At 44.2% G+C, this 23,550-nt stretch overlaps 1 protein-coding gene and 1 long non-coding RNA gene across 3 annotated transcripts in view; one reads left to right on the top strand and one right to left on the bottom strand.

Annotated features, from left to right (window-relative positions):
• Positions 1–284: 284 nt before the first annotated feature.
• On the bottom strand, positions 285–22,418 carry SARS1 (seryl-tRNA synthetase 1). The gene is made up of 11 exons (XM_040471199.1): positions 22,283–22,418; positions 15,395–15,465; positions 10,432–10,509; positions 9,036–9,194; positions 7,918–8,061; positions 6,996–7,151; positions 3,449–3,670; positions 2,765–2,894; positions 2,342–2,499; positions 1,055–1,184; positions 285–713 (listed from the first exon to the last, which is right to left on the bottom strand). Exons 1-11 carry the CDS (start codon positions 22,416–22,418, stop codon positions 556–558), a joined length of 1,542 nt encoding a protein of 513 aa, XP_040327133.1. The 3' UTR covers positions 285–555.
• The window catches only part of LOC121027619 (uncharacterized), a 40,614-nt gene continuing 39,474 nt past the window's right edge, over positions 22,411–23,550 (top strand). For both annotated transcript variants that reach the window (XR_005788826.1, XR_005788825.1), the window contains exon 1: positions 22,411–22,593. This is a non-coding gene — a long non-coding RNA (uncharacterized LOC121027619). The remainder of the gene's footprint in view (positions 22,594–23,550) is intronic.

Here is a 23,550-nt window from a genome sequence, read left to right as displayed (position 1 = left end):
GAGCCCATCCTAGGGAACAGAAGCACCGTGAGGCTTTTTATGTCAACTCTGGCCTCTAAGCTAGTCTTACCTAACCGCTTTTAAGCAGGGTCAGATTTACAGAGGAGGATCTGGCCCTTCTGCAAGTTTGTGTGTCTAAGACAAAGTTTTCACTCTCCCCTAGAGCCCTTCCTAATCTACCCCTGCCTTCACCTACCTTCTCAAAGGTTGTCTGACTTGCTAAATGGAACAGCCTTCTTTAGAAGGAAAAGCAGAAGTGTGGTTCCAGGGACAACTGTCAGAGACAGGGTTCGAGCCCTGGGCAGAAGACTGTGAATAGTCCTAGCCTTCCCCAGAGATGGTTTATTACATGGTTTCATCAGTCATCAGTGATTGGATCCTATGCCCATGCAAAGAGACAGGAACGTTGTGTTGTACACGGCAGACTGATCCCCTTTTAGCAATGCAGTCAGATGGGGCGGGGACGAGTGGGTGCTTGGCTTCCCTGCCCGTGGGCAGGTTCTGAGATCCCAGCTGACAGAAACAAAAGCCTGACAAGCCGGGAGGAAGGAATGTTCAAGAATCAGTGACCTCCATGTTCTGCAGCCGGCTTTCTAGGGGGACATCTCTTGCTGCCCCTTTCTTTTTGCTGCCCTCATGCTGCTTCTTCTGCTTCTTTGATGGCTCCTGGTCAATGGGGGCAGGCTTCACAAAAGGGATCAGTTCTTGGAGACCTGGAAGAAGAGAGCCAATCAAATAACCTATCGTATCTCAGGAGTCAAAGCCCAAGGACCTCTGGGGAGAGTTCCACAAGACAACGATCCCTATGAACAAAAGGGCACCCACGATGGCAACTGGTTTCATTAATTCTTTTCTTCCCCAGTCTGAATTTTAGCTGCACTTGAATGTCATACCTGTACTGGCTACTCTTTCAACTTTGCCCCCTGTAACGCCTAGCACCAGAGGATAGGCAGAGATTGGGAACAAGAAAAGCTGGTACATTCTGAAAGGGGCTTGCCATGCAGAAGAGTATGAAGACAGAAGAGGAGGAAGATGGCCGGGCAGGGAGTTTTACCTGGCGGCATGAACTCCTTCAATTTCTCAGGCACAACAATGCCCTTCTCTGTCTGGTAGTTCTCCAGGATGGCGCAGATGGTGCGAGTGGTGGCGCACATCGTGGCATTGAGCATGTGGACAAACTCTACCTGTGAAGACAGGGTCCCCACAGGGAACACGAAACTCAGCCTGGTCTTACTCATGACCAGGAACCACCCACTCAGCCAGACTTCCCAACTGTAGATTTCCAAATCAAAATCATTATTGATCTTTTCCTGGATTTGAATTAAGATTCCTTAGGTCTCCATGAGCGACAAGTGGTAGGCCCCAGCAAATGGAGGAGAGCCAGGCCCTTTAGGGGGAGGAGGAAACTAACAAGGGGCCTCTCCCTTTTACCCCTTTCAAGTCCCTTCAAGACTTGGAAAACATTAGGGCCTGAGAACTGGGTTTGAAGAGATAAGTCTACAAACCCAGACCTTCTTTGGTGAGAGGGAAGACACTGCCTTCAACTTGTTTTCTATAGACAAATGGCGATTATCCTTTATCTGGAGTCACAGAAAACAAAGTCCAAAAGAGAAAAGCTAGAATTACCTTGTAGAATAGAGCTAGATTCAGGTTTCTATCTAAAAGGACTCAGGGCACCTGGGCGGCTCAGTTGGTTAAGCATCTGACCTTGCTCAGGCCATGATCTCACAGTTTGTGGGTTTGAGCCCCGTGTCGGGCCCTGTGCTGACAGTACAGAGCCTGGAGCCTGCTTCAGATTCTGTGTCTCCCTATCTGCCTCTCCCCTGCTGTCTCTCTCTCTCTCAAAAAAAAACATTAAAAAATTTTTTTAAAGGACTCAGTCCTGGGACGCCTGGGTGGTTGGGTAGTTGGGTCTGATTATTGATCTCAGCTCAGGTCATGATCTCACAGTTCTGTTCAGGAGACTGAGCTCCACATCGGGCTCTGCACTGACAGCATGGAGACTGCTTGGGATTCTCTCTTCTCCTTCTCTCTGCCCCTCTCCCATGCATGTGCGCGCACACACACACACACACACACACACACACTCTCTCTCTCTCTCTCTCTCAAAATAAATAAACTTAAAAAAATACATACATACATACATACATACATACATACATACATACATAGACTCAGTCCTGATTCAGTAGAAGTCACTTTCAGGTTCCCTTTTTGGTCTAGACTGAGAAGCTCAGATTTTCCTATGATGCTGGGATAGAACATACTCCAAGGACTGAGAAATAAGATGGACCTATTCTGCACAAGGGCCCTATTTCCTGCCTCCCCAGGGGCCGTCTACCTTGTCCATCATCTTCTTGGTTTGCCCGTATCGGATTCGGAGCCGGCGAGCCTGATAGTCTGTGCAGTTAGAACAGGAGACTAACTCACGGAAGGCTCCGGAGCCCGGAAACCAGGCCTCCAGGTCAAGCTTCTTACTGGCAGCATGATTCAAAGAACCTGTAAGGGAAAACCCCTAGAATTCATGAAGGAGGGATGGGATTTCACAAGACTGACCTTTAGCAAACCTGCAGAATTCCTTAATTTACATCCTCTCCCCAGAAGTGAAATCACGCCCAGATATTCTTATCACCAAACACTCCCAAGTGATAAGAGTGTGATGTTTTAATGTGGCAATTAATTGGATCGTGAGCTATTTTGCTCTGTGTGGCAGCCCTGCTGGTGAGGGTGGTGTTTGTGCGACGCGGGAAAGGGATGCTGATACCTGAGACAATATTCACAATGTGGTAAGGGATCCCCAAAGACTGGTAGAAGTCCTCTGCGGTAGCAATCATCTCTTCAAACATCTCCCATGACTTGTTGTCGTGTGGTGACGAGTAGACAAACTGTTCAATCTGCAGAGGAGGACCCAAGGAGACCGTGACGACAGGACAGGGCTGAAGCGGGAGATATCTTTGCAGTGAAGACCTCTTCCCACACCCCTGGGAGTCAGGTGAGGCTGGGGCCCCACACGAGGTTGGCGCTGGACTGGACTGGGGCCGCAAGAACAAATGCTACGTGGAGCTCTTGTCCTGTGCACGCCAGGTACTGTTCTAAGTACTTTATCCCATCAACTAGTTGAATCCTCACCGCAGGCCTAATGAGGGACGTGCTATTATTATCCTCCTTTTGCAGAGGAGAAAACTGAGCACAGAGAGGAGAAGCAATTTGTTCAAGGTTACACAGCTGCTAAGTGTTGGAGCTGGCGCTGGGACTCAGGCAGCCTGGTTCCAGAGTCTGTGCTCACAGCCACTCCAGCACGCGCTTCTTAGGCAGAAACAGATGTAGGCGGCGAGAGAGAAGAGCGAAGCTGGGGTGGGTCCGAGTAACATAGATTGTGCCTCTCCTCTAACCACCCCGGAGAGATGCATGGAAGGGTCCTACTCCTCACCCTGACCTGACCACTCACCTTCTCAAACTGATGGACTCGAAAGATGCCGCGGGTGTCTCGGCCATGGGAGCCCACCTCCTGGCGAAAGCAGGTGGACAGGCCGGCATACTTGATTGGCAGATCCTCGGGCCGCAGCCACTCGTCCCGGTGCAGAGCAGCTATAGGCTGCTCTGATGTGGCAATCAGGTATTTCTCATCATAGGAGTTGTCATCCGACTTTTCACTGCCTTTGCCAATCACCTGTAGGAGGAGGGACCTCTATTAGTTAAGAGTGAGGGGTGAGGACCTCAGCTAGAAGAAACCACAGGGAAGATTTGAGTGATGGGATGGGGAGAACTGACTTCAATCCCTGCCTGGAAGTGAGCAGGGGAAGCTAAAAAGACAAAAGAGGGAACAGGTCACTCCAAAAGGGGATCCCCAGCAGAGATCAAAGAAATGCAAATTAAAAGGAGGTAAGATATTCTGATAATATTTTGTTATCTAATAAATGAGACCTTTATGAATAACGTACAGTGGCCAATGACGGTTGGCTGTGCTGGTAGCAATATAAATGAATCCACTTGCCAAATGTTTGTTAGGTGTTTACGAAGTGCCAAGTTTGCCACTGCTGGGCAAAAGGAGACCCGGGCTCTGCTTTCGGGGTGCTTGTGAGTTAGTCTAGGATTATTCTCCTTGAAGAATCATTTTGGTGTTCAGCTGAAGAAAGTAACGCAGAAGAAAAAAAGGTAGAAACAGGGCAAAGTTCATTGTAACATGACTTAATGATGGCAAAAAAGGAAGCCCCCCCCTAAATATTTCAACAAGGGAAGAGCCAACAATCCTACATCACAGCCATGTAATATTATGTAACCATTAAAAAATGATGGTCATGAAGACCACGAAGTAACACTGAAAAATGATTTTGATGTAATGCTGAGGCAATCTATATACATTGTGATTAGAAGTAGTGGAAAATGATAGATGTATGAAAAAAGCCCCCAAAAGGATATTAAAAATGTCAACTGTTGTATTAGGAATTGGGAAAGATGATGATTTCTCCCCATCATTTCCAAACTTTGTCATGTGGTATTATTTTAATTTTAAAAAAAGGAGAGAGGAAACTTCCTCTGGGTTAGTGCTGGGGGACCCGGAAGACTACGTTGCTACTTGACCATGGGAATTTAGCCTCTTATGAGGCTACCCACATACAACATAGAAAAACTCCAGAGCTATGCAGTCTAATACAGTATAGCCACTAGCCACCAATGGCTCTTTAAATTTTTTTTTTTTCAACGTTTATTTATTTTTGGAACAGAGAGAGACAGAGCATGAACGGGGGAGGGGCAGAGAGAGAGGGAGACACAGAATCAGAAACAGGCTCCAGTCTCCGAGCCATCAGCCCAGAGCCTGACGCGGGGCTCGAACTCACGGACCGCAAGATCGTGACCTGGCTGAAGTCGGACGCTTAACCGACTGCGCCACCTAGGCGCCCCAATGGCTCTTTAAATTAAATTAAAATTTTGGGGCGCCTGGGTGGCTCAGTTGGTTGAGCGTCCGGCTTTGGCTCAGGTCATGATCTCGCAGTCTGTGAGTTCGAGCCCCGAGTCAGGCTCTGTGCTGACAGCTCAGAGCCTGGGGCCTGCTTCGGATTCTGTGTCCCCCTCTCTCTCTGCCCCTCCCCCACTCAGGCTCTGTCTCTCTCTGTCTCAGAAATAAATAAACATTAAAAAATTTAAAAAAAAAATTAATTAATTAAATTAAAATTTAGTTCCTTGGCTTGCACTAGCCACATTTCAAGTGTTTGATGGCCACATGTGGCTGGTGCTGCCAAACTGGATAGTAGATACAGAACATTCCCATCACTGCAGAGAGTTCTACTGGACAACGCTGCTCCAGAGAATTCACACACTGAGGTTATTAGGCAAGAAGTGCCAGCCCAGACTCTCACTACTGAGACCCGTGACTCTCCCTGTATATGGATCCAAGAAGCATCCGGAAAAGAGAGGGAGGGAGAATGCAGGAAACATAAAGGGCACTTGCCACCTAGTGTGCCTCTCGTAATCCTCCGTATAAGCTTCTCCCTGGTGTTACCTGAAGGGCATCCTTCTAAAGCTCTGTTAGTGATTATCCAATCTTGGGGTTGAGATAAGGAAAAAAAGAAAAGAGAAAACCGGTTTCAGCTGATACATGAACACATTCCTCTCCTCATTAAAAGAAAGAAAGAAAGAAAGGGAAGGGGCTCCTGAGTTAAGTGTCCGACTTCCACTCAGGTCACGAACTCATAGTTTGTGAGTTCGGGCCCTGCATTGGGCTCTCTGATGTCGGCACAGAGCAGGCTTCGCATCCTCCGTTCCCACCCCCCATTCTGGTCCTTCCCAACCTGTGTGTGTGCACACGTTATCAAAAATAAACCTGTAAAAAATTTTAATTTAAAAAAATTAAAAGAAAGAAAGAGAAGAGAGGCAGGACATCAAGGTTACACTAATGATCAGAGTTTAGAAAACATTTTGTTTCCCAATGCATCTTGAATGAAAGCCTAACTAGAAGTCATCAATAGGACCCAGTGGGAAGAAGTTCTAACTATTCAACTCCTCTCTCTACCTAAGATAAGTCAAGTGAGCCCAAGAGCATTGTCTACCTCCTTCCCAGTAGGAGCAAAGTGGCCCCCTTCTCACAGAAGGAGGACGGGGGACAAGTGAAAAGTGGACTATGCTGTGAGGGGCAGCTGTTAGCAGAGACACTCTAGAAATTCTACATGCTAGGCAGACTGCGGGTGCCACAGCTGGTGTTGGAGTCAGCTCATCAGAACGACCCTCTGACTCTCAACGTGAATAGCTCTGGCTCTCCCTGAGATGGTCCATGATTGGGAAAGAGGCACAACCCGGAAGCCACATCCATCCCAAGGAAAATATGTCTCACCCTCCAGAAGCAACTACTCTGGGGCTAAGAGTAGGAGGATACAGGAAGATCAGCCACTTCTATAATTTTCTTTTGTCCCAAGCACTCAAAAATGTGCTTCTTTTCAAAGCCCATGGTATTAAAGTATGCTCAATTTAGATAAATCATACAGATTATCTGGGGAAAGATAATATAGACTCTATGAATGCACTGTCCAGTATGGTAGCCACTAGACACATATAGCTATTTAAGGTAAAATTTAACAAAGATTAAAATTGTACTAGCCACATTTTATTTTTTTTTTATTTTTATTTTTTATTTTAAATTTTTTTTTTCAACGTTTATTTATTTTTGGGACAGAGAGAGACAGAGCATGAACAGGGGAGGGGCAGAGAGAGAGGGAGACACAGAATCGGAAACAGGCTCCAGGCTCTGAGCCATCAGCCCAGAGCCCGACGCGGGGCTCGAACTCACGGACCGCGAGATCGTGACCTGGCTGAAGTCGGACGCTTAACCGACTGCGCCAGCCAGGCGCCCCATGTACTAGCCACATTTTAAGTGCTCAACAGCCATGATACAGAATATTTCCATCATCGCAGCAAGTTCCACTGGTCAGCACTGCTCTGTATCTTTGAAGTTAAACGTTGTAACTTAAGGCATTCTGCCACACTGCCCCAGGCTTACTCACCTTATACAGTTCTTCGTCAAACTGGCTGAGCTGTGCCACTTCCTGCATGACCTCCTTCCTCATGAAAAAGGGAGTATAAATGGGAGTGTAGCCCCGACTCCCCAAAGTGCGAAGGGCATACTGGATGAGCGCCTGTTCCAGGAATACCAGGACCCCCTATAGGAGCAGAGACACGGCACTGTGTGATTGGGTTCTATCGCCATCATGTTTATCTGCTAGAACTTAACACTCAGAGGCAACTGGGGACACACAGGAGGCCAGCAAAGACCGTGAACCCCAACAGTTGACCCAAGAGATTCCTTCTTAACATCAATGCCTAGCACATCATCTAGGCACACTGTAAGGAGAAACAAAGCGAGGCAAAAAGGATTCTTTGTCCAGGGTGCACAGGAGGACTTTCTTGCAGTAACTCTCATGACACTGGACTCATGTGTGTATGGAGAGCATGTTTATGTGTGTGTATATATGTACAGTATCTCCAAAATTATTTTCCCATGTTCCTCTGGAAGTCTTCCCTGAATTTATCTGCCCTCTGTCCCAACTACTCTGGGTTTGTTGCCTCTACCTACCTGTTCTCATAGTCCTCTGGGCTTATTCACACCCCAGCACTCATTGACTTGGGCTCAACTTTGTTGTCTGCTGGTCCAAGTACACTAAGCTCCTTAAAAGCAGACTGTTGTGATTCAGTCAGTGCAACATATATTCATAACAGAGGGTCACTTAGTGGCTTTTGTTCTAGGGGATCCTGATAAGCACTTTCCTGGCTCAGAAAGAGAACTGCATCTACTGCCAGTAAGTGTGCAGAAGAAAGGCAAGAACAAGTGCTGGATTTGTGGGCTTCTTTAAGTAGGTTATGTTTTCTGCACATATTGTTTTTAGCTCCTTTTTTATAATCCCATCGCTATGGGTTCCTGACTCTTACCTTCAGGAAGTACCCTCGACTTCCAGCCACCACGGCCCCCTTTTCGCCTTCAAAGCCATCTACCATCACCACCAGGTCCACGTGAGAGTACTTCTTCCTGACCGTACAGTCACCCCAGATCCTCTCGACTTTGTTGTCTGCATCCTAAGGAAAACAAGAACAGGAGAGAAAGATGCACAATCACTGAACCCCGCAACCTCCACCTTTCCACACCTCATTCTAAGAACAACCTAGAGCTTTGTGAAACTACTGCTGAACTCAAACACTAGGCTTTGGTCATTGTGTACAGAAAATAGGGAAGGGAATTTGCTAGAGAATCTGTGCTCAATAGAGAAATAATAATTCACAAATTCCTAGAAGCAATTATAGCCATGGAACTGAAATCATGAATTTCTAAGAGGTCTTTTTCTCACATTTTTTTACCCTTTTAAAGGACTCCTAGAAAATCCGCAACAGGACAACCCCCTCCCCCCCAATCAGCATTGCCTGGGGTGCAGAGGAGAATGTAGATTTTTTTTTTTTCCCAGGTTCTCATTGGTCCTGGGGCCACACGAGGGCGGGCTCAGGGCCCTGACCTCCCGAGTCTCCCACCCCAGGCAGCAGTGAGTTTAACACTCGTTCACCAGGGAATGAATGAAAGAGGCACAGATGGGCCTAGCCACGGCTGGGGTGTCGGGGAACAAAGGCTGGGCTCAGAGCAGCTTTGTGCTGGGGAAGCTCCCACTCAGCAGGAAACTTTTATCATGCAGATTTCCCTTCAACCTGCAGCTTCTCAGCAGGGTGTGGGTGAGGGGTGAGGTTGATTTAGCAGATCCCTCCCACAGGACCCGCTGCTACCACGGGCAACACGCAGTGGAGGACAGCAGCCCGATTTAGAAGAGATTTCTGTGCCAGGAGTCTCCTCCTACCTGCTGTCTCTGCTACTTCCCGATCAGACAAGGATCTGACTCTTTCAATTCTCAATTGGTGGGCAGAGTGAATTTTACAAAAAGCCAGCTTCTGACACAAGGCATATTATACAGAGAGTGCCAGCATTTCCCTGTCCTCCTCCCGCCCCGCCCCATCCCCAACAGAGGCGAGCAGTGGAGGCAGCCACCTGCTGTGACACCCACACCTACCTCGTCATTGCTGATGGGCACAGAGGGATGCAGAAGGTTCCCTATCTCTCGGAGGTTCTCAAACCGCTCTGCCTCCAACTTTACCCGCTCCGCATCACATTTTAGGATGGCTTCATCGATGAGGAGCCGGACTTTTTTGATTTGTGAGACTTTCAGGTTCTGTAGATGAACAGGCCAGGCCAGTACTCAGGCCACAGCAGGTCAAGGATACAGCAGGAATAAGATTCTGCTGCCCTATTGTGCTCTAATGACAATCCTTGTGACAGCATTTTAAAAATTAACAATGAAGGCTTTCAAAGAACCAGTTTATCTCTCTCTCTCACACACACACACACACACACACACACACACACACACACACAATCTTGCCCTTAAAAACTCATTGGCATTTTCTTTTGGGGTACCTAAGGCAGAGATGGATAAATTCTGGCCATTCTTCTCATTCCAATATATCTCAGGGGTTTTAATATTGTAGCTCTTGTAAGAGCTCTTTCCCTTAACCTGTACTTTCTAGGGGTGCCTGAGTGGCTCAGTGGGTTGAGTGTCTGACTTCAGCTCAGGTCATGATCTCACAGTTTATGAGTTCAAGCCTGCTTCGGGCTCTGTGCTGACAGCTCAGATCCCAGAGCCTGCTTCAAATTCTGTCTCCCTCTCCCTCTGCCCCTGCCCCTGCTCATGATCTGTCTCTGTTTCTGTCTCTGTCTCTCTCTCTCAAATAAACAAACATTTAAAAAAAAAAAAACAACTTGTACCTTCTATTCCTAATTAAAACAACTTAGCACTCTTACATACTACATTTAACTGTTCCCTAGAAAGATTATAAATTTGTTAGGAGCAAGAGACCCTGTCTTAAGCTTATTTTGTATTCCTTCTTCCAAGTGTTTCAAACTGATTTCTTGGGGCTGGGGAGCCCTTAGCAGGTTGGCCTGGACAGGAATAGCACCCCCAACCTAGCCCTTCAAGTGCAGCAACTCTGCTTTTGTGTATTTATTCCCTTGCTATGCTTTTGTGTTACAGGTTTTAAGAAAAGGTTCGATGACTAAAAAACCTCAAAATTACTCCCCTAGGTTCAGTGTTGGGAATATTTAGCGAATTCCAGCAGACTGAAAAATTCCTGGACTTTGTGAAAACAGGTTCTATAAACCAAACATAGCTCAATTCCTTTTTTCTCTTCTTCCTACTCTCAACTTTTCCATTCCATCTGTCTCCATCTCTGCGATGTAACAAACACTCAGGTGGAGAGTACAACAAGAGCGGACGGGGCCACTTCCCGCTGCACACATTCAACGGTGCACAGTGCTATGTGGGGCAGAGTGTGAGCACTTGCTTGTCTGGGAATAAAGTTACAATGAAAGAACAGAAATCCAGCCTAGAAAAGGAAAGGACAATAACTTACAGCTAAAGTGTCTGCAGTGAGGTCATCAAGATTTAATACATCCTCCGGAATGGACTCATCCCCCACTGGCTCTTTTTTCTGCAGGGACAACAAAACAAAACAATATATTAAATGAAAGAAAAATTTTGACATAGTTTTAGAAGCGCACACCAAATTAGTATATAAACTAATCTAAAAGCTGCAACACATAAGAGGAAAATTTAGTAAACTGGAAGTGAGAAATCAAAGTTTCAAGTCCTTATTCTACCACTCTCTAGTTTTTTGATCCTCGCCAGATCAATTAACCCATCGGGGTCAGAGGGCTGACACCAACAGGAACGTGAGAAGAATGTCTGCCCTGGACATGAGGGGTTATGGACACCAAGAATGTGTGGAAATGCTCATACCATTGCTCAGTGGTGGGGCAGGTGCCTGGGTGTGAATTTGTGAATTCTGGTCAACTTGCTAAGAACAATCCCAGCGTTGAGCACCGGGGGTAAAGGGAAAAAATGGATGTGATGATAGAATATTAGGATGCCAAGGAAAACAAAATTTTTAAGGAAAAAAGTCACCAAATCTGCAACTAAGTTTAAAGCAATCAATGCAGTGTGGCAAAACGGCAGAATGTGCCCAGGGCTAGGTTTTCTCCTCTCTGGTTTCTCTTCTCCTGTTCTTTATGATAGTCTGCCAAATCGTTTCCAATCCTTGCCCAGAGCCATGAAGAAAATCATTTTAGGAGTCTAACTCTTCCCAAATGAAAAGCAGTAAGGGACACCTGGGTGGCTCAGTCAGTTAAGTGTCTGACTCTCGGTTTTGGCTCAGGTCATAATCTCTTGATTCGAGTTTGAGCCCTGCATCTGGCTCCACACTGACAGTGCAGAGCCTGCACTGGATTCTCTCTCCCTCTCTCGGCCCCTCCCCCACTCACTCTCTGTCTCTCAAAATACATAAATAAATTTAAAAAAAAAAAAAAGAGCTAGGGGCGCCTGGGTGGACCAGTCGGTTGAGCGTCTGACTTTGGCTCAGGTTATGATCTCATAGTTCATGGGTTCGAGCCCCGTTGGGCTCTGTGCTGACAGCTCGGAGCCTGGAGCCTGCTTCGGATTCTGTGTCTCCCTCTCTCTCTGCCTCTCCTGGGCTCACACTCTCTCTCTCAAAAATAAATAAACATTAAAAAAAATTAAAAAAAAAAAAGGAGTTAAAGAAAATTATCAAAGGCCATTATAACAGGATATGTAAAACCTCAGCAAAACTTGCACAAAAACAAGGTGAGATTCAGAGCCTGTTTTACAACTACAAATCATGTACAATATCCTAAAGATTTCTTTAAATTCTATACATAAAACAATAGGCAATTACGTTTATACAACCTTATATACCACTGCACAAAACTTATATACCACTGCACAAGTCATAAGAAAGAACCAAATCTTTCGAGGGTAAAGCATAGAAATCCTTTAGATTTATTACACAATCACATACACCAAAGTGAAAAGCCAGGATGCTAACCATAACTCACATCCTTCAGTGACTCAAGCAAACTCATCTTAAAAAGTGGCTAAAGTCCAGGGGCGCCTGGGTGGCTCAGTCGGTTAAGTGTCCAACTTCAGCTCAGGTCACGATCTTGCAGCCTGTGGGTTTGAGCCCTGCATCCGGCTCTATGCTGACAGCTCAGAGCCTGGAGCCTGCTTTGGATTCTGTGTCTCCCTCTCTCTGTCCCTGCCCCATTCCCACTCTGTCTCTCTCTCAAAAATAAACATTTAAAAAAAAAAAGCAGCAAAAGTCTGAAAATACCAGAATGAGTTTTGTTAAGTACAAGCATAGACTACTGAGGTAGGAAAAAATGGCCTCAAATCTCAAGGTTTTCCATATCTAGTAGCCAAGATAGGCTGAGGCTCCTTGCTATCTGATAATTCCTCTGGGTAGCAAATTCAAGTTCCGAGTTCAAGTTCTGGGCCTGGAACTAACTTACGATGTGATTTTAGGAAAGCCCCTTAATTTCCTAAGCCTATTCTCTTAACCTTTTAATAAGGTTGACAAATATACTATACTCTAGGTTTGCAGCAAATTTTAAAACCAAAATGAGATGTACACAAAAGGTTTTTCAATACTTTCCAGCGCTATACAAATTAAAGCACTAAGACCATTCTAATGGACAGTAAGGGAGAACACTCGTTGCGGGACTACAGTAAAGGGATCTAAGAATGCCACTGCAAATGAAAACACTTCCATCTTCTTGCTAGGATAATACTTGGCTGACACTATATATACGCCCCAAAGAATACAGACAGGAGCATACACTGGAATTAGCATAATTATGGGGCCTCTGACATGCAAATGATTAAGCATCATGAGTCCCAAAGGAAGAAAACTATATGATCATTGATACCAATTTCCACAGCCAGTCACAAGCTGAAAGTGTAACAAGATACTGTTAGAGAGAAGGATTCAGATTATCACGAAGTGTAAGGTGCTAGAATCTGGAAGAACTCTTTTTGTTATGCTCTTTACTAGCTCAGGTTCCAAAATTTCATGTTTTGGTTTAGTTTAAAGGTTTACAACTTAAAAATGAGACAGATTTTAGGGAGCATTTAATATGTTTTTAAAATATGATTAAGGGGATGTGGCGCTTGGGTGGCTCAGTTGGTTAAGTCAGACACTTAACCAACGGCTCAGGTCACAATCTCACAGTCTGTGAGTTTGAGCTCTGCATCGGGCTCTGTGCTGGCAGCTTGGAGCCTGGAGCCTGCTTCGGATTCTGTGTCTCCCTCTTTCTCTGCCCCTCTCCCATTTATGCTCTATCTCCCTTTCTCTCAAAAAGAAAAGAAAACATTCTGGGGCACATGGGTGGCTCAACTGGTTAAGCATCCGACTTCAGCTCAGGTTATGATCTCACAGTCTGTGGGTTCAAGCCCTGGGTCAGGCTCTGTGCTGACAGCTCAAAGCCTGGAGCCTGCTTCAGATTCTATGTCTCCCTCTCTTTCTGACCCTCCCCCGCTCATGCGTGGTCTCTCTCTCAAAAATAAACATTAAAAAAAATTTTTTTAATAAATATAACAAAACTTCAAAAAAATTTTTTAAAAACGATTAAGGGGATAAGAGGACTTTTTTTTAAATGAGTAAATCTTTCATTCTTTTTTTAAATTTATAAAAGATTATTTATTTATTTATTTATTTATTTATTTATTTATTTATTTTTGAGAGAGAGAGAGAGAGAGAGAGTGCACAAGCACCAGCAGGAGAGGGGCAGAGAGAGAGGGAGACATAGAATCCGAAGCAGGCTCTAGGCTCTGAGCTGTCAGCACAGAGCCCGACGTGGGACTTGACTGCACAAACTGTGAGATCATGACCTGAGCCGAAGTTGGACATTCAATCGATGAGCCACCCAGGTGCCCCGAGGATATTTCTGAAGAAAGATTAAAAACATCAACTATTCTGGATACCAAAGCAAGCCCAAGCTGAAACTTAACATTCTCCAAGCAAGGAAAGAGTTTTTGGATAAAAACCAGTAACTACTTGCCCTCTGTTGTTCCTTGCACTTGCTGAAGAACTACAATGTTGTAGGCATTGTGCCAGGTTCTCCACATTTAAAAACTTTAGTTCTTCCAGTTCTGTTCTGTAGGTGAACGTTAACACTGACATTTCACAGATGAGAAAACCGAAGCTCAGAAGTGTACTTGGCTGAAGCCACACAGCTAGCAATCCAGGATCTGAACTCCTTATCTGTGCTCTTTTCATTAAACAGCACGATGACACTGAGACAAAGAATCTCAAGTCCACCATAAGAAAACCTTTCTGGCACTGTAGGTTGAGCTTAAGAAATAACTGGACAAGGGGCGCCTGGGTGGCCCAGTCGGTTAGGCAGCCGACTTCAGCTCAGGTCATGATCTAGCGGTTCGTGAGTTCGAGCCCCATATTGGGCTCTGTGCTAACAGCTCAGAGCCTGGAGCCTGCTTTGGTTTCTGTGTCTCCCATTCTCTGCCCCTCCCCCACCCACGCTCTGACTCTGTCTCTCTCTCTAAAAAATAAACATTAAAAAAAACTTAAAAAACAAGAAATAAGTGGACAAGATTACTGGTCGAATTTATATTCTTATTATAAGAACAAAATAGACAATGGGGCGCCTGGGTGGCTCAGTCAGTTGGGCGTCTGACTTCGGCTTGGGTCATGCATGATTTTGCAGTCCGTGGGTTCGAGCCCTGCATCGGGCTCTGTGCTGACAGCTCAGAGCCTGAAGCCTGACTAAGATGTTGTGTCTCCCTCTCTCTCTCTGCCCCTCCCCCACTCACACTCTGTCTCTCAAAAATGAATTAAAATGCATTAAAAAAGTAAAAAAAAAAAAGAACAAAATAGACAACGAATGAGCAATGTGGCAAGAATCTTATCTTGCTGCAGACTGAATGTCTGTGTCCTCCCAAAATCTGTATGTTGGAACCTAATCCTGTGTGATGGTATTTGGAAGTGGGGTCTTTCAGAGTAAATTAGACCATGAAGGCAAAGCCCTCATCAAAGAGATTAGTGCTCTCTTTATAAGAGACCCCAGAGAGCTCTTTTCTATCATGTGAGGATACAACAAGAGGCCTGCCTATGAACCAGGAAGCGGGTCCTCACCAACATGGAATCTGCCAGCTCCTTGATCTTGGACTTACTAGTCTCCAGAACTGTGAGAAATAAACTTCCCTTGTTTATAAGGCGCCCAATCTATGGTACTCTGTTATAGCAGCCTGAAAGGACTAAGACATATCTGAAGACAGAAGATGGACTCACCTTTCCCTGAAGGTGCCTCTTAGTTCCCTTCCCCACTTCCTTCTTTTATTTTTAAAATATTTTCCCCTGGTAAGAAATTCAGTATCTCCTAGAATTAGGTACTAAGAATTAAATACCTCCTAGAATTAGGTACTAAGTTAGACACTACATGAGGGTTAACCAAGAGCAAGATGAAACCCCTCTGCTCAAGTTCTCAAGGCTGTTACCATTCTCTCACCTTCATTTTCTCCCCAATTGTCTTGCTGCATAGGTTCTTCAGCTTGTTCAAGTTGTCTGCCCGAAATCGGCCTGAAGAAGAAAGAATCCAAGAATATACCAAAGACATGCACATAATTAAAACATCCCCCTCTCTTAATCATGGACCTTTAGGCAGAGCTAAAGGATCTCATGAAGCTGTGAAATCTTACAGCTTTAGAGCCCCCAATTTAGTTGGCATGTAGTGGTGACAATAGGATTACCTCAGCATTTGATGACTAGGAAAAGTCCCTTCTGGGACTGAAATTATAAAGTATCACAAGCTGGATAATGTCACAGTAGAATAACACATCTGAGAAACCTGGAAAAAACTCAAGTAACTATAACTTGCTCAATTATCTTAAAATCCACTTAAAGAAACTATGTGATATGCGCTAGACTCTAGAAAGAGGGCAGTCTTGTTTCTAGTCCCATGAACTTGTGCCAGAAATGGTTAATGTTATTCCCTTTGCTCTGACATAAATCTCACCTGCGGCCTTGAGAGTAAGTTTCTTAAATTTTTTTTTTTAATGTTTATTTATTTTTGAGACAGAGAGAGACAGAGTGTGAGCATGGGAGGGGCAGAGAGAGAGGGAGATGGAATCCAAAGCAGGCTCCAGGCTCTGAGCTGTCAGCGCAGAGCCCAATGCAGGGCTCAAACTCACGAACCATGAGATCACGACCTGAGCCGAAGTCGGATGCTCAACAGACTGAGCCACCCAAGTGCCCTGAGAGTAAGTTTCTTATACTTTAGTTTCTTTTGGGGAAGACAGTGCTCTAATCAGCCTATAGGGGTACTGTGGCCCAAATTAGCATGTTAGTATTGTGCTTCATTAGTCTAATTAGCAAAAGTTGGACCACTTGAATCTAAGCCTGAGTAGCAATACAGCAAAAATCAAGTTTTTGATAGGTGAAATGATGACTAGAAATGAGACAGCACCTAGGCAGCTATTTTCTAAGGTTTTGCTGAACTTGAACTAATAAACTTCAGCACAAAATGATGTAACTACTTTCTCATTCACTTATATTGATTAGAGAGATAGGAACAGAAGAGTGGTCACCAGGGTTGGAGGGGAGAGGGGAAAACAGAATGGACTACAAAGGGGCAGTGAGAGGGTCTCTGTGGTGATGGAACCGTTCTGTCCTGAGTGTGGCAGTTGTTATACAAACTTACACATGGGATAAAGTCACATAGAACCACACACACACACACACACACACACACACACACACACACACACAAAGTGCATGTAAAACTGGTAAAATCTGAATAAGGTCTGTGAATTGTGGCAATGTCAATTTCTTGGCTTTTATATTGTACCAGCTATGCTAGATGTCGTCATTGAGGAAAACTGGGTGAAGGGTACACAGGACCTTCTTATACTATTTTTGCAACTCCCTGTGAATCTGTAACTATTTTGACATAAAAAGTTTTTAAAATTTTTATTTAGTCCCTATTTGCAAGGCCCTATGTTAAGTGCTGGCAATATAAAAGAAAATATCATGCTAGGTGTTGAAAAGAAAGAAAAGACAATTAAAAATAATATAACAATGCTGAATGTTTCAATCAATGAATATAGCATATCCCTTCATTATCTTTAATTTCTCAGGAATGTTTTGTAGTTTTCAGTGCAGGGATCTTGAACATCATTTATTAAAAGTATTCTAGATATCAGTGCTTTTTAATTATTATTTGTATCTAGAAATATCATTGGGGCGCCTGGGTGGCTCAATCGGTTAAACATCCGACTTCGGCTCAGGTCATGATCTCATGGTCCATGAGTTCAAGCCCTGCATTGGGCTCTGTGCTGACAGCTCAGAGCCTGCAGCCTCTTTGGATCCTGTGTCTATTTTTGAGAGAGAGAGAGACAGAGCGTGAGCAGGGGAGGGGCAGAGAGAGGGAGACACAGAATCTGAAGCAGGCTCCAGCATCTGAGCTGTCAGCACAGATCTGGCCCAACGTGGGGCTTGAACTCGCAAGTGGTGAGATCATGACCTAAGCCGAAGTCCAACGCTCAGCTGACTGAGCCAGGCACCCCAACATAAAAAATGTTTTTAAAAATTAAAAAAAAAAGAAATATCATTGATTCTGTACATTACATACAGTGATCTTGCTAAATTTAATTCTAATAGTTTAGATGCTGCATACACAATCAAGTTATCTGCAAAAAATGACCACTTTAATTCTCTTTTTTACTGAGGTATAATTGACATATCTTACATTAGTTACATGTACAACATAATGATTTGATACTTGTATACACTGCAAAATGATTACCACAGTAAATCTAGTTACCATCTGTCATCACATTCTATTCCAATCCTTTATTTCTTTTTCTTGCCTTGTCTAGAACCTCTAGCATGATGTGGATTAGAAGTGGTGATAGCAGATATCTTTGTCTTGTTCCCAACCTCAGGGGAGAAGCATTCAGTACTTCATCATTAAGAACATTAGCTATAGGCTTTTTGATAAATACCTATTATCAGATTAAAGTAGTTCCTTCTATTCCTAGCTTGCTGCATGGGAAAAATGAACTTGATCTCTATCTCACATCATACACCAAAACCAATGTGAGATGAATCATCCATCTAAATGTGAAAGGCAAGGTAATACAACTTCTAGAAAAAATATTGGAGAAACTCTTCAGGAACTTGGGATATGAAAAGACTTCCTAAAAAGAACACAGGAAGCATAAACTATAAAGAAGAGATCAATAAACTAGACTTCATAAAAATTAATTTCTATTCATTAAATGACTGAAAGAGTGAGAGGCAAGTCACAAACTGGGAGAAAATATGTGCAATACATACATCTGACAAGGTCTTATATCCAGAATGGATAAAGAATTCCTACAAATCAATAAGAAAAAGACAAACAAATAATAATTGGTCAACATCCTTGAACAGACACTTCTTAAGATAGGCTATCCAAGTACTAAGAGGTTTATGAACAGGTGCTCAATATCTTTAGTCATCAGGAAAATTCATATTAAAACCACAATGAGATACCACTACAAATCCACCAGAATGGCTAAAATTAAAAAGACTGCCAATACTAAGGGCAAGAATGTAGAACAACTAGAACTCTTCTTTTGCTAGTGGGAGTGTTCACTGCTATGACTACTTTGGATAACTATTTGGTAATATCTACTATCTCTAAACATGTCCCTACCTCATGATTCAGCAACTCTACTCCGGGGCTTATACCTAACAGAAATGAGTGCTTATGTCTACCAAGAGACACACAAAACAATGTTCATAGCACCTTATTCATAACACCCTTAAATCGGTAGTAATCCAAATGGCCATCAGTAGAACTGATTGGAGTATTTATATGATGATTGGTATATTTACATAAGGGAGTACTGTACAACAATGAAAAAGAACCAACCACTGCTCCACATGAAAAGATGGAACAATCTTATAGGCATACTTTTGAGAGAAAGAAGGCACATACAAAAGTGTATATGCTATGTAAACCCATTTATATTAAGTCCAAAATCAGGCAAAATTAATTTATGGTGACAGAGGGCAGAATACTGGTATTTTTGGAAGGGGCACGAGAGAGACTGCTGGGATGCTGCAAATGTCTTTGATCTTGATCTGGATGGTGGTTACACAGGTATACAGATTTATAAAACCTATTAAGCTGCACATTAAAATTTGCATACTTTACTGAATATATTACATCTCAATAAAAATAAGCTTAGAAAGGTTGTATATCAAAATAGTATAAACGCCACAACAAGATACATGAGATACAGAGAACACTCAACAAATGAGGTAGTGCTATGGGAACAGAGTTGGTTTAGTAAAGAGGGCTGATGGAAGTGGGGGCACAGCCTGGTAAGGAGTGTTCCAAGAAGAGGCAACAATCACAGGTGTGTGAAAGAGCATACAGGTAGCATAACAAGGCTAGAACAAAGAGTGGAGGGCATATGTTGGAGAGTGACAGAAGATGAGGCTAGGAAGACATGTGGAGCTTTGTAAATTATGTTAAGTAATTTGCATTTTTATGCTTTAGGGCAACACTGTCTGATATGGTAGCCGCTAGCTACCTGAGGCTACTGAGGATACGAAACATGGCAAGCCCAAATTGAGATATACTGTACATGTAAAATATACATCGGATTCTGAAGACTTGTGAAAAAGAAAAAGGATATAAAATATCTCAGTTTTTATACTGATCACATGTTGAACATTAATTTTTTATATATTGGATAATTTAATATCTTGCTAAAATTAATTTCCTAGGGCACCTGGATGGCTCGGTTGAGTGACCAATTCTTGATTTTGGCTCAGGTCACGATCCCAGGGTCATGGGATGGAGCCCTGTGCCCGGCTCCGTGCTGAGTGTGGAGTCTGCTTAAGATTCTCTCTTTCCCCACTGCTCCTCTTCCCTGTTTGCGCACACTCTCTCTCCAAAATAAAATTTTAAAAAATTTTAATTTCTTGTTTTTCTTTCCCTTTTTAAGTGACTACCAGAAAATTTACAATCACACATGTGGCTCACATTATATTTCCATCAGACAGCGCTGCTTTAAGGTAAGAATGTCACTGCAAGACTTAAATCTGGATGTAAAATGATTAGATTTAAACTACAAAAAGATTACATGTTCTGGATGTGGCCCTGCACTAGGTGACTCTGGGGTGAAGCTGAAAGCAGTTAGAAAGTTCTCCCAATGAGAAGGACCTGGCTTAAGGCATGTGCAGTAGGGTTAAGTGGAAATAACTTCAACAGTTGGTAATGAGAAATCTCGTGCAGGAGTGCACAGGCTAGATAGAATTCCTGTAATTAGTAGCAGATTTCAAGATACACTGAAATATAGTTGCTTTGGAAATAGTCGAGACAAATGCTCATCAGATGTCCAAATGTGTCCTTGCCATATTACTCTTTATTAAAAAGAAGAAATCGTAGTTTGAATCCTTGGAGTTAGAAGAGTTGTGGTCAACTCTGATGTGACACTATGACTCCAAGTTGTATCAGACATCTATGTTCCACACAAAGCCCTCGTGGCAAGTCTTGCAAGTCTACAGGCAGACAAATAGGTATACTTGTGAAGCCTGCTGTGTCCTCATTCAGGGAACATGATCTGAGTTTTTAATGTGGCTCTGGGTTACAAGTCCTTGTTGCAGCCAATAACAAAAGAACCCCAACCTCTGATCTGAGGTTCAGACGTAAAAGAACCTCAATGTAAGATCTGTTGATGTCCGACTTGGGCAGCCAGTGACTTGGGAAACATCATGAACTTTTGGCTGCAAAGAAAGTATTAGGAAGGGATGTCGGGTAGAAAACAATCAAATCAACAGGTATGTTGAAAATAAACGACATAAACTGTTTTTCATACAGAAGGGCATAGTGGCCTGAACAAAGAAACTATTTGTGAATTCAATAAACCTTTGTCAAACCCTTGCTAAGAACCAGGTACAGTGCTAGGTACTGGGATTAAATGTATACATGTGTATATGTATATCCTGTATGTATATGTATACCCTAGCTACTAGGACATACAGGTGAATAAAACAACCTTGTCCCCAAAGAACTCATCCCTTTACCACATATCCACTCATCATGTAAGGGACAGAATTTCATGTGGATGTGCATGTTATAGACAAGAGACTAACACATTTAAAGTCTTTAACGGCTGACACAAAATCTGATACGTCTGACTTCTGATTCAGTAAAAGTGTCCAGTCTAGTTTTTTTCTTCCATTTAATTCCATTGCAACTTAAAAATTCAGATTTACATGTGAATCAGTGGTGGGATCTCACAGTCAAATACCACATTAGAATGAATGAGACTACAGAATTAGCAGACAACAGGAATTAATCAAATACTCTTTTCCTACCCTATACCCTGATAAATTTAGGAAAATCAATTTTCCTAATAGAAATCCACCACATTTTTGGATAGCAAGTGCCTTTGCAGCTTGCTGTCATAAAACCTGGCCCTCAGCTGGTTGCAGACCTATTGCATCAGACAAAAAAAAAAAAAAAAAAAAAAAAAGAGTCACATGTGCTTGACAGCTTCCAGCCAATCAGTGACTACTCCAGTTAATCCAGGCAGAGGTTGATAGGCAGAGGGTTCTCTGGTTTTATTTAGCTTCACGAAAGATGCCCGGATCAGTTCCAGGTTCTAGACCAACTCTGCTAACGTCTTTTCCGGAAAACTTGCACATATCACAATTAAACAGCCTTAATAGTTACAAGCTTGTTCTTGCCTCACCTCGCTTCTCTCCCCATGTCCGGTCAACTACGGAAAAGTCTTTCCTCGATTCTTACAGGTATGCCTGCAGATCAGAGGGATGACCTTCCCCAAAGCTCGGAAATCTTTGTTTTTAGCCAGGAGCGGCTGCCTAAGTCTCAAAATACTTCCAATATGGGTGGACTGAAACTATTACGCTGCAACCGTGACTCAGTCTCAGGCTGGAGCCTTAGATCTTATCAAATTAGAGGGACACCACTCGGGGCTTACGGAAGATGAGAAAGGGACCTAAAGCGACCAAAGACAGGTGTTAGGAAAGGGGACCCTCCCACCCCAAACCTCCCGCTCTAGCTTTCTTCTGGCTACCCTTGCCGCAGGAAGGCTTGACAGCTCTTGATGCGCACGCGCCATGCTCCTCCCCAGACTACCAGAGAGCCGCACAGAGCACGCATGGAAGGCAGCTCCCACCACCCGGGCGGAGGGAAATGGTGGGACGGTCCCGGCTCGCCCCGTGCGTTTTAGGGGATAGTGAGAGCCTCGGAGTCACCGCAACCAGGGAGGGGACTGACGAGGGGCAGAAGCTGTGGTCTCAGGAGCGGTAACGAGATCAGAGAGATGAAGTTGGTATTAGAACCGTGGGACACCCTGAGCGTCCTGGTACTTACATCGTCGCCACTCGCCGTCTGCCTTCACCAGCTGATCTACTAGTCCCGGGTCCTTGAAGCGCTTCTCCTGCGTCTCTCGGATGAGGGCTGGGTCCCCTCCTTTATCTACCCGAAACAAATCCAGATCCAGCACCATCTTTCCTGCTCTCGGGCCACACTATGGGACGTGAAGAACGTATCACCGCAGCCACTGACCGCCGCACTGCGCCGGCGCGCTGACCCGCCCTCCCCGCGCAGGCGCGGCCGGAGGGCGCAGGCGCCCCCTCTCGGCCGGAAGAAGCTGTGTCGGAGACTGGGCCGCGGATAGGAAGGTGGAGTGTTTGGGCGTGGGCTTTTCAGGTCGTGCGCAGGTCCGGTCTGGTTCATGGGCTTTGTCCCTGTCTGTCCCAGCGCTGATTGTAGGGTCTCTGGTTGTCCCATAAAAGCGAGTGCCTCAGTTTCCTCATGTTAAAGGGCATATCTCAGTGTAGGCAGAGGCCTGCCAATATGGTCTCTGGCTTCCGGAAGCTGGAGCTTCCAATAGATGCCAGTTTTTGTCTTGCAAGGATGGTTCCTAAGACTGGACCGTCTCCCTGAATTTCTGTTCTCTTCTCCATCTTGTGACAAGACTATGGTTACATATTTTAGTCTCTGTTTTAGTCTCATGTTAAAGTCCTGAAGGTTGGTAACAGGAGATTCCTGTTTTCCTGCTAGGATGCCTTTCCTAACCGGATTATTGAGTAAACCATATTGTCCTGTTACCAACCTTTAGGATCACAGGATTGGAAAAGTGCAGTTGAAATAGTTGAGAGACATGAAGAGACTCTAACGAAGAGGAAAGTATTTAGCAGATAAGGCAGTACAAGGTGTTGAAGTCACATATTGGGTCCTTGAACAAAGATTTCACCATATTTTCATTTTAATAATGTAAAGGCCTTTACAGTGAAATATGGTGGTTGCTGATTGGAGCCAAAGTTATCAAAAAGCCCTCCTGGTAACAAGAGATTATTTGGAGGATTTGGGAATAGACGGTCTGTTCACCCCATCCTCTACAGAGACTTTAGAGCCCCACTGCCCCAATGCCCCACCAGCTGACTATGCTAAGACCTCCTTGGTCTTATGGCATGTGCATGGGCTTCTGTGATGAGGATATGGCATTGCTCTCACTGCTTCCCAGTAAGTGTCTGCCAAGCCAACTTAGATACAGTGTAGGGCTAAAGACAGTGGTGAAGCTGACAAGTAGAGATCTGGAGGGAGGCTTGAATAAGAGGGTTGTCTGGGTTTGCCTC

Source organism: Herpailurus yagouaroundi, unplaced genomic scaffold (genome assembly GCF_014898765.1).
Source record: "Herpailurus yagouaroundi ecotype Mexico unplaced genomic scaffold, PumYag 77, whole genome shotgun sequence".
Lineage (NCBI taxonomy): Eukaryota > Metazoa > Chordata > Mammalia > Carnivora > Felidae > Herpailurus > Herpailurus yagouaroundi.
The sequence above is the reverse complement of the archived record's forward strand: the minus strand, read 5'-3'. Positions and strand labels throughout refer to the sequence as shown.